General features: G+C 37.0%; 2 protein-coding genes across 2 annotated transcripts; both read left to right on the forward strand.

Moving 5' to 3' along the window:
- Window positions 1-469: 469 nt before the first annotated feature.
- On the forward strand, window positions 470-2110 carry LOC128127185 (tetrahydroberberine oxidase-like). Its single transcript, XM_052765607.1, has one exon. It carries the CDS (start codon window positions 470-472, stop codon window positions 2090-2092), a length of 1623 nt encoding a protein of 540 aa, XP_052621567.1. The 3' UTR covers window positions 2093-2110.
- Window positions 2111-8926: 6816 nt separating this feature from the next.
- LOC128127187 (tetrahydroberberine oxidase-like) lies at window positions 8927-10567 on the forward strand. Its single transcript, XM_052765610.1, has one exon. It carries the CDS (start codon window positions 8927-8929, stop codon window positions 10547-10549), a length of 1623 nt encoding a protein of 540 aa, XP_052621570.1. The 3' UTR covers window positions 10550-10567.
- Window positions 10568-10977: the final 410 nt, after the last annotated feature.

Raw genomic sequence — 10977 nt, forward strand, 5'->3', positions numbered from 1 at the left:
CTTGTTGAAAACATGAAATGGAATCTACGTTAACTAATCAAGTGTATCATGATAGATATATAGAGAGCGGAATTGACTATTCCGTTAGGAATCAGAATGTGAGGTCGCAATTTACCATTTCAACTCAATGTGTTTAGGTCAGCATTGACTAAAGAATTTTGTTTTGTGAATCGTTATGTGAATTTAGTTTAAACACACAGACACACAGACACACACAACATATAGTATAATGTAAAATTAAGGATAATTTATTTAGCTTTTAATTAGTTTGAAGACGCCACTTACGATCATAATCAATTTCCATTTAAAACCTTTTGATAAATTCTAATCAGCAAGCTGCTTCTAGGTTTTTTCTAACCCCATTTGAATTCACCATTTTTATATCCCGTTTTTGAAGTCAACTGTATGCCCTATATATAGTGTTTATAAATAAGACACTGGCATCGATATTCAAACCAATCAAATTAAGATGAAGAAGTACTCTCAAATACGCTCCTGTGTCTTCCTTCTGGTTCTTTGTCTTTCCTTTTCTAACTCATGGGCAAACTTATCTTCCCTTGTTGATGTTACACCAGGTACGGAAAATTTCATAAGTTGCATACAGCCCAAATCCAACAATGTCACCTCCTTCTCTCAGCAGCTCATTATCACACCTGTCAATGCTTCTTTCATTCCCATTTGGCAAGTCGCAGTGCAAAACACTAGGTTCCTTAAACCCTCGACTCCTAAACCATCAATCATCGTGACACCTGTGGATGAAACACTTGTCCAAAAGGCTCTATTCTGCGCAAAGAAACATGGGTACGAGATGAGGATCAGGAGTGGGGGCCATGACTATGAAGGCCTATCATACACTGCTGATGTTCCCTTTGTTATGCTTGATTTCACCAACATGAGGTCTATAGACGTGGACGTAGCTAACAGGAGCGCATGGGTCCAGCCAGGTGCTGTGCTTGGTGAACTCTATTACAGTATTTCTCAGAAGACCGACACCTTGTATTTCCCGGCAGGTGTTTGCCCCACGGTGGGTGTTGGCGGGTACATGGGCGGTGGTGGCTACGGAAACCTACTGAGGAAATATGGTACTGCTGCTGATAATGTTGTGGACGTTCGCTTTATGGATGTCAATGGAAATATTCTTGACAGGAAGTCCATGGGTAAGGATTTGTTTTGGGCAATACGAGGAGGTGGTGCTTCCAGTTTTGGAATCGTTCTCGCATGGAAGCTCAGGTTGGTTCCGGTTCCAGAAAAAGTAACTGTATTCATACTGAATAAAACTTTGGAAGAAGGGGCAACCAAAATTTTCCATAAATATCAATACGTTGCGCCAACTATTGATAGAAATCTACACATAAGAACTCAGGTGTTTGCCGAATATATTGGCAACACCACCAAGAAAACCATACGGATTATGTTCGAAGGAATTTATCAGGGAACAAGGGACACATTGCTTCCGTTGCTGGACGAAAAATTTCCTGAGCTCGGTGTTAGACGAGAGATTTGTGAAGAAATTAGAAGCATCCAATCGACCGTTGTGTTTTGGGGCCTGCCAAGCTCCACCCCAATTGAGATCCTCACGAACCGGTCTGCTATAGCCAAGCTGAACAATAAAAGCAAATCAGACTATGTCCGGACACCAATTCCCATACGCGGTCTAAGAAAGATATGGAGAAAGCTCATTCAAAACGACGGATCGGCACTTCTCATGATCAATCCTTTTGGCGGAAGGATGGCTGATTACTCAGAGTCAGCAATTCCATATCCTCATAGAGCTGGGGTGTTGTTACAGATTCTCAAGACTGTTAATTTTAACGGTCAAACTTCAGACACGACCCCTACATCGCTCAAGAGAATAATGTGGCTTCGAAGCTTGGACGAGTTACTGACGCCTTATGTCTCAAAGAACCCAAGAGAAGCATATTCCAACTACAATGATCTAGATTTGGGTGTTGGAAGTTCTAATTATGAAGAAGCCAGTCTTTGGGGTGAGAGGTACCGGAAAAGGGACAATTTTCAGAAGTTGATTCGAATCAAGGCCAAAGTTGATCCGGATAATTTCTTCCCGCGTCCACAAAGTATCCCTGTTTTCTAACACCTCTCTCTCTACACGCGGCACCTTTTTCTTGAGAAAGGCTCCAAATTAGGGTCTTACTTCTATTGTTTTTTTTTTAATAAACTACCAATAAGTCTAACGTACTCATAATATCGCTCTGTTTTAAAAGAATATCTAAAATTAATTGTTAAATGATTGTAATTTTTATATGAATTGGTTATGATTTATTCTAATCGATGCATTGTTTGGTTATTATATTTCTTGGTTATACTTTGTGTTGATGAATAAATTTGATATAATTAATTCTTAAGACGTCTTCGATAATTTCTAATTTTGGCTTGGGTTTAAGTTGGATGATGGAAACTATCCTGTGTTGGAACTTGTATGGTTGATAAAACTTATTGTATAAGTACTTGTTGGTGTAATTGTATATTGTATGGAATATATCATAAGGGAACTACATATATGTAATGTTATATGAGGGGTCAAGAAATGACGAATATTAGTGTAGTTCTTTGTCCAGTCGCAATACCTTGTTGCTAGCCGCTCCAAGTACAACAACATACTCAAACCTTGTTTCTAGAAGCTCCAAGTACAATTACATACTCAAGAACTTGGGGTTAAGAATGGGGATGAATAGTTATACGGTATATGACCATTTGTTGGCAGCGTTGTGAATGTCACACGTTGGTCGTTATGTAGATGCCCGACTGTGTATTTTTGTCAGGACCCTTGAACAATGGATACAATGGATACAACGGATGATCTTTGTTGTGTCTTTCAGTATTGCATTTCATAATATCTATATTGTATTATAAAATGTAAGTAGATTGCTAGTGTTTGAAATTTTCCCAAGAAAACAGACTGTATATTAAATATGGACATGAAAGTAGGTTCTTATTGTTTTCACTTTCCTTGACCACTTGTTTAAACTGATTGTTAATAACAATGTTGTTGATCATAAATATTTTGAGGCTTGGTATTATCATTCATTGTTACTAAGTAGTAGTTAACCGCTATACCAAATCATGTCACATGTATTTTTGATAAATGAGTTTAAGAAAATGTTGTTGCTGGAATGTACAAAATACGGGTACCTTGGAACGAACAAAAAAAATGTAAAGTTACTAGAATTGTTGGAACAAGTTGAACATTGATTTTTTTATATGTATGTTTTGGAATTCAAATCATGGGTTATTAATTTTAAACCGTTAATAGCATTGTAGCATTGTACTTTATTTTATCGATTCAATTCGAGACATTTTTTCACAGTTACACGTTGTAACTGTGTTTCCAAAAACACGATCATATTTTCCTCCCGAGTGCTTATCTTGATGACGCTTATCTCTATAAACATAACATTTTTAGCCTTTTCTTCTAGGTGATTTAGGCGACTTTCTAGCGATTTTCGAGATCCGAAGACCACGATTAGAGACTCGTTTATTAAGTTTTGCAAGTTAAGATTTTTACTTTTTTTTTTTTTCAGATTAACAGTTTTTGTTTCGTTTTTAGCCATTTATGGGTAAAACTTTAGATTTCAGTTTTGCATCGACGTCGACCTTTTATGCAAGTAATCGGTGGTATTGTTTTTTAATTCATGTTTGTATATAGTAATACCCGTCCTGTTTTAATCTAATGTTTGATTTTGGTTCGGTTCATGTTGGTCTCTTGAATTAGGATTTAATCACTCTAGTTAATCAAATTAGTAGAATATGTAATTGTTACATTGACCGATAAAAAGATGACAATCATCAAATTGGTTTTGCGAGGAGATTTAATGCTGATGTAAATTGTGTCTTGGATATTTTTAGGCTTTTGAGCTTGAAATGCAAGAAGCTCACTACTACAAAAGGCTTTATAGGACTTGCCAATTAGAACCCGGTTTCGAGAAAAACTGCGATATATTATTAAAAAACCAGGACTTAAAAGGGAACAACCAATATGACCCGGTTCATTCTGACAAACCGGGATATATGCTCACTTAAGGAAACCGGTTCCCAGCATAACAACCGGGACTTTTAGTCGTATAGGTATATGACCCTGTCTCGAGAAAAACAACCGGGTTCTATTAGTATTACTACAGAACACGCTTACTAGGAAGTTATATGGACCATATTCTACAACCGGGTGTTTTGACTTCTTTTAGCAAATATAAATGTGGATTAATGACTTCTTTTTTTCAACTATGACTTTAGTAAAAAACACACAAGAATGAAGCTGGAACAAAGTAAAATAATGAGCAACAAGAAGAATCAAACAAACAAAAGCAAAACATACAAAGAACTAAAAACAATAAGAAAAACACCCCACAAGGGTAAAAAGGTCCAAATAGCAAATATCTATTCCACCATCAACATGGAGAGCATAGCAGACCAGAACAAAAGCAAACAGATCAATAGAGGGAGAAAACATCAGTAAACAAGCACTACACCAAAAATTGCCAGGCAGGGGCAAAATGGTCAAGAAAGCAATAAAACACACCAACATCTAGAATGCAATCAGCAACCAGGATCACAAATAGAACCAGAGAAGATCAAGAAAGTATGCCAGCAACTCCAAAAGAAACCACCACACAGATGCAAGACAAAACCAGGGGCAAAATTGTCAAAGGGATGAACTCATCTCAGCAACACAACATTTTTATAATCATGTTGTCCGGTAATGTGATTATAGTTGGTTTTTGCAAGTTTGAAAAAGACTCGGTTATTTGAATGAAACCGGTCCATATTTAATCTTTATATGACCCGGTTTGGGGATTGGAATCGGGCTCTTTTAGCCATATATGACCCAGTTTTGAATGGTTGGACCGTGTCCTAATCTTCGTATATGATCAAATGTTGTGCGTTCTGTTCCTCATATATGTCCCGGTTTTATGAATTATTCCACATTCAAGGCTACTATTATTATTGATTTTTTATCTACTTATTTATTTAACAAACGGGATGTTACACATATTTACTATGTACTACCTAAAGTTATAAAAAACACTCGACATTAGCTAGTCGGTGGATGGACTGAGGTTAAGGGGTTAATCGGCTAGGTTGAGATTAATTGAGGGATTCATCGGGGACCCTAAATCGCTAACTTGTTGAATTTAGAAATAATTAAAGATGACTAATTTCGTAACAAAGTTCGTAAATACCACTAATATCATAACAAATAGGTTATTATGATTAAGACAACACTAGTCATACCTCAAATAGTTTTTGTTGACATAGAACTTCTTCAAAATGTTAAAATTTCATCGTTTTCTATTGCTTCGCTCATTGTGTAGGCATAGATTAATATCTAGGGGTCTTCTAGTCGGCTGGGTAACGCCTAAGGACTAATTGGAGATTCAGAACCTAGTCGAGATTTTAACAACACTACTACTACCATTTTCAAACAAGAATTGATTTTTATTTCCCATTTTTTGTTTGTTAGGTTTGACATACCAAACACAACCCATCGACTTACTTCATCATGGTTAGGATACTGCCAATCCACACAACTGCTGGTGCGAAATACATTAGCAACATCTGCTAACCATTACCTACTTGATGTCGGTTTCTTCTCCTCGTAGTAGTCAAGAGCCTCACATGCCCAAAACTCCATGAAGGTCAATGAATGCGCCCCTATCAAGGTCACCATCTCAGAATGGAAAGAGCGCAAACGCTCCTCCAACAGCTCCACCATACCCTACTTGATCGTACCGTAGATCACAAGAGTCTGCTCGAGAATGCAAGGCATAATCTTAGACGTAATGAACTCCTGTGTTTGATCATCCAACTGCCCGGCTCCAAAACCTGGGCTTGAGCACTCACTAGCACCAGAAATACCAACCGGTCTGCCTCGAAGAGTCACATACTGAAAATAGACGATACAAACCATCATAATACACATACACACACACACACACACACACATATATATATATATATATATATATATATATATATATATATATTGTTGAGTGATCTTATACTCCATAAGTTTCCAGGTTTCATCGCAGCTCTCCTTGACTCGAGTACGAATTCTCTGCTTCTGTTAGTACGGTCCCATATTGCCTTGCACATCTATCCGTACTTTCCTCAAGGTTTTCCTTGAATCCGCCAGGTCACTCTTTATCCATACTATTAACTCTCATCAATATAAGGTTCCCGACACTAAATCTCTTCCTAGGTTCTCCTAGGACAACCACCACACCACTCTCTGCCATCTGCAGTAGAGGGGACTCCTACCTGCTCCCTCTAACATGCTGACAAATACAATTACATATCACTGACAACAAAAAATTACATCGAGTAATCAGAACCAAGCATAACCTAATCAAGCCATCATATCACTGACTGATCAATACTGGTCTACATGCTCATACAATAAGCATACAAAAGCACCTCTCCTAGAATTCTATCATGCAAACACTGAGCATATCATTAGCCCTAAGTAGCATGCGATTCACAGATTCACAAATCAAATCATATTAGATAACATGTATGAGTATTTTGGGAAAACTTTCTTGAGCTCGGTCGATTGCATCCCCTACACCCTTACTTGTGTTAGTAAACCCTTTTCTGTAAAAATATTTCCCTTTTTTTTTGAATTTTTTTAACAAATCCTCAGTTTGAGTTCAGACACACCCGAGAGTATGTCCGAATCCCTCAAACTAAGGCTCTGATATCAATTTGTAACGTCTCAAAAATAATACCCAAAAATATCATTTTTAAAATTAGTAAAATGGTAATCCAAAACATTGTCATACAGCCAAGATGAAGTGAGGTGGTGTGTGCTCTGCAATCATCCCAGACTCTTACAATTTGAACCAAAAGTACCTGAAATATAAACCGAAAACCGTAAGTACAAATATTAATGAATTCCCCAAAATACCATATAACATACGTAATAAACACATATTGGGCCTTTGCCCTTAATTGGGCCCCGCCCAACATCGATCTGGTGTCAAATAGGTGTAGAGGCATTAACATTCACCGACTTATATGGAGGATCGCCCAAATATGACCATCTTACGATTAATAATAATATCTTGTTTTTCAAGGTTCAACTTCCCGCCCGCCCAAACAAAATTTAGTTGTTTATATGTTCGTCTATGCTTTTGATCAGTTTGGTGTCTTTAAATCGGTTCTCGAAACCTTTAAATGCAAAGGCTTATAAACAATTTGCCACCGTATCATACTTGTCTAGGCATGAATTGTGGGTTGATGCACCATCAAAACGAAACATAAACTAGCCTAAAACGGACACTTAGACAAAATAAAATAATTGAAAATTAAATATGGAATTTGCCTGTGAATATTATAAGAATAAGACACCATACCGTGAAAACAATTTTCTAATCAATGACGTCCATTCTAACTTTTTCATTTCTTCTAACAAAACTTTTGCCAAGTCTTCGAATTAAAGTCCTCCATATCATTAGCCTAATATTAAATATCATAGCTTTAATCAACCTCAACAGTCTGCATGCATGCCGTGGTTCAAACTATATGAGAAAAAAAAACTGGAAGCACATATCTTTCCTTGACTTTTATTCCTTCGTTGACTTTTGACTCAGATGGTATTATTGACATCTTCAGAACTTGTAATTATAAAAGTAATAGCTCGTCCTTAACAAGAAGCACATATCTGAATTACGTATTCCTGAACATTCAACAAAAAGTTAAACAACGTACATTACCTGAAAACAATTTCATATTATCTATGCGGCAGTTTTCTTTTTGAATCGCGGAATCGATATATTATAACGAAATCAACTGCATCTTAGATTCTATTTGACTATTCCATTAGAAAACAGATTGCCAGGTCATATTTTACTATTTCAGCTCAATATGCTTAGATCAGCAATTAAGGATGTTGACTAAAGAATGCTGTTTTTGTGGATGCTTATTGAGTTATTTCAATTTAGCTTTACAAACACATACATACATACATACATAAATGCATGCATACATACATATATAACTTAAGTTTAGGATAACATAATTTGCTTTTAACACGTACGCCACTTATGATCTTATTAATGAATTTCATTTAATTAAAACCTTTTTAGAATTCAAATCACCAAGGTCCTTCTAGGGTCGGTTTTTCTAACTCCATTTGAGTTCTCATTAAATATTAATTATAACCCGATATGAAGTCATCATCCTCTCTATTCTTTATAAATTAATAAGAAAATGCCATATATAGATCTGAGTCACCAAATTATCGTATATTTTGTAATTAGTGTTTTCATTATTTCCTCCGTTGACTTTTGATTCAAAGGGTATTATTGAAATTTTCGAACTTGTAATTACTTATGAATGGTCGTCGTTAACAGGAAGCACATATCTTAAACACTTTTGAAAATTAAATGAGTATATTTGACGAGATTAATACCTAAAAAACTTTACTATCCAGACCGCAATTTTCTTGTTGAAAACATGAAATGGAATCTACGTTAACTAATCAAGTGTATCATGATAGATATATAGAGAGCGGAATTGACTATTCCGTTAGGAATCAGAATGTGAGGTCGCAATTTACCATTTCAACTCAATGTGTTTAGGTCAGCATTGACTAAAGAATTTTGTTTTGTGAATCGTTATGTGAATTTAGTTTAAACACACAGACACACAGACACACACAACATATAGTATAATGTAAAATTAAGGATAATTTATTTAGCTTTTAATTAGTTTGAAGACGCCACTTACGATCATAATCAATTTCCATTTAAAACCTTTTGATAAATTCTAATCAGCAAGCTGCTTCTAGGTTTTTTCTAACCCCATTTGAATTCACCATTTTTATATCCCGTTTTTGAAGTCAACTGTATGCCCTATATATAGTGTTTATAAATAAGACACTGGCATCGATATTCAAACCAATCAAATTAAGATGAAGAAGTACTCTCAAATACGCTCCTGTGTCTTCCTTCTGGTTCTTTGTCTTTCCTTTTCTAACTCATGGGCAAACTTATCTTCCCTTGTTGATGTTACACCAGGTACGGAAAATTTCATAAGTTGCATACAGCCCAAATCCAACAATGTCACCTCCTTCTCTCAGCAGCTCATTATCACACCTGTCAATGCTTCTTTCATTCCCATTTGGCAAGTCGCAGTGCAAAACACTAGGTTCCTTAAACCCTCGACTCCTAAACCATCAATCATCGTGACACCTGTGGATGAAACACTTGTCCAAAAGGCTCTATTCTGCGCAAAGAAACATGGGTACGAGATGAGGATCAGGAGTGGGGGCCATGACTATGAAGGCCTATCATACACTGCTGATGTTCCCTTTGTTATGCTTGATTTCACCAACATGAGGTCTATAGACGTGGACGTAGCTAACAGGAGCGCATGGGTCCAGCCAGGTGCTGTGCTTGGTGAACTCTATTACAGTATTTCTCAGAAGACCGACACCTTGTATTTCCCGGCAGGTGTTTGCCCCACGGTGGGTGTTGGCGGGTACATGGGCGGTGGTGGCTACGGAAACCTACTGAGGAAATATGGTACTGCTGCTGATAATGTTGTGGACGTTCGCTTTATGGATGTCAATGGAAATATTCTTGACAGGAAGTCCATGGGTAAGGATTTGTTTTGGGCAATACGAGGAGGTGGTGCTTCCAGTTTTGGAATCGTTCTCGCATGGAAGCTCAGGTTGGTTCCGGTTCCAGAAAAAGTAACTGTATTCATACTGAATAAAACTTTGGAAGAAGGGGCAACCAAAATTTTCCATAAATATCAATACGTTGCGCCAACTATTGATAGAAATCTACACATAAGAACTCAGGTGTTTGCCGAATATATTGGCAACACCACCAAGAAAACCATACGGATTATGTTCGAAGGAATTTATCAGGGCACAAGGGACACATTGCTTCCGTTGCTGGACGAAAAATTTCCTGAGCTCGGTGTTAGACGAGAGATTTGTGAAGAAATTAGAAGCATCCAATCGACCGTTGTGTTTTGGGGCCTGCCAAGCTCCACCCCAATTGAGATCCTCACGAACCGGTCTGCTATAGCCAAGCTGAACAATAAAAGCAAATCAGACTATGTCCGGACACCAATTCCCATACGCGGTCTAAGAAAGATATGGAGAAAGCTCATTCAAAACGACGGATCGGCACTTCTCATGATCAATCCTTTTGGCGGAAGGATGGCTGATTACTCAGAGTCAGCAATTCCATATCCTCATAGAGCTGGGGTGTTGTTACAGATTCTCAAGACTGTTAATTTTAACGGTCAAACTTCAGACACGACCCCTACATCGCTCAAGAGAATAATGTGGCTTCGAAGCTTGGACGAGTTACTGACGCCTTATGTCTCAAAGAACCCAAGAGAAGCATATTCCAACTACAATGATCTAGATTTGGGTGTTGGAAGTTCTAATTATGAAGAAGCCAGTCTTTGGGGTGAGAGGTACCGGAAAAGGGACAATTTTCAGAAGTTGATTCGAATCAAGGCCAAAGTTGATCCGGATAATTTCTTCCCGCGTCCACAAAGTATCCCTGTTTTCTAACACCTCTCTCTCTACACGCGGCACCTTTTTCTTGAGAAAGGCTCCAAATTAGGGTCTTACTTCTATTGTTTTTTTTTTAATAAACTACCAATAAGTCTAACGTACTCATAATATCGCTCTGTTTTAAAAGAATATCTAAAATTAATTGTTAAATGATTGTAATTTTTATATGAATTGGTTATGATTTATTCTAATCGATGCATTGTTTGGTTATTATATTTCTTGGTTATACTTTGTGTTGATGAATAAATTTGATATAATTAATTCTTAAGACGTCTTCGATAATTTCTAATTTTGGCTTGGGTTTAAGTTGGATGATGGAAACTATCCTGTGTTGGAACTCGTATGGTTGATAAAACTTATTGTATAAGTACTTGTTGGTGTAATTGTATATTGTATGGAATATATCATAAGGGAACTACATATAT

The sequence above is a fragment of the Lactuca sativa genome, chromosome 1 (assembly GCF_002870075.4).
Source record: "Lactuca sativa cultivar Salinas chromosome 1, Lsat_Salinas_v11, whole genome shotgun sequence".
Lineage (NCBI taxonomy): Eukaryota > Viridiplantae > Streptophyta > Magnoliopsida > Asterales > Asteraceae > Lactuca > Lactuca sativa.

What these genes read in the sequence shown, in the direction of transcription:
- LOC128127187 (XM_052765610.1), top strand. Translation starts at nt 8,927, where the DNA reads ATGAAGAAGTACTCTCAAATACGCTCCTGTGTCTTCCTTCTGGTTCTT.
- LOC128127185 (XM_052765607.1), top strand. Translation starts at nt 470, where the DNA reads ATGAAGAAGTACTCTCAAATACGCTCCTGTGTCTTCCTTCTGGTTCTT.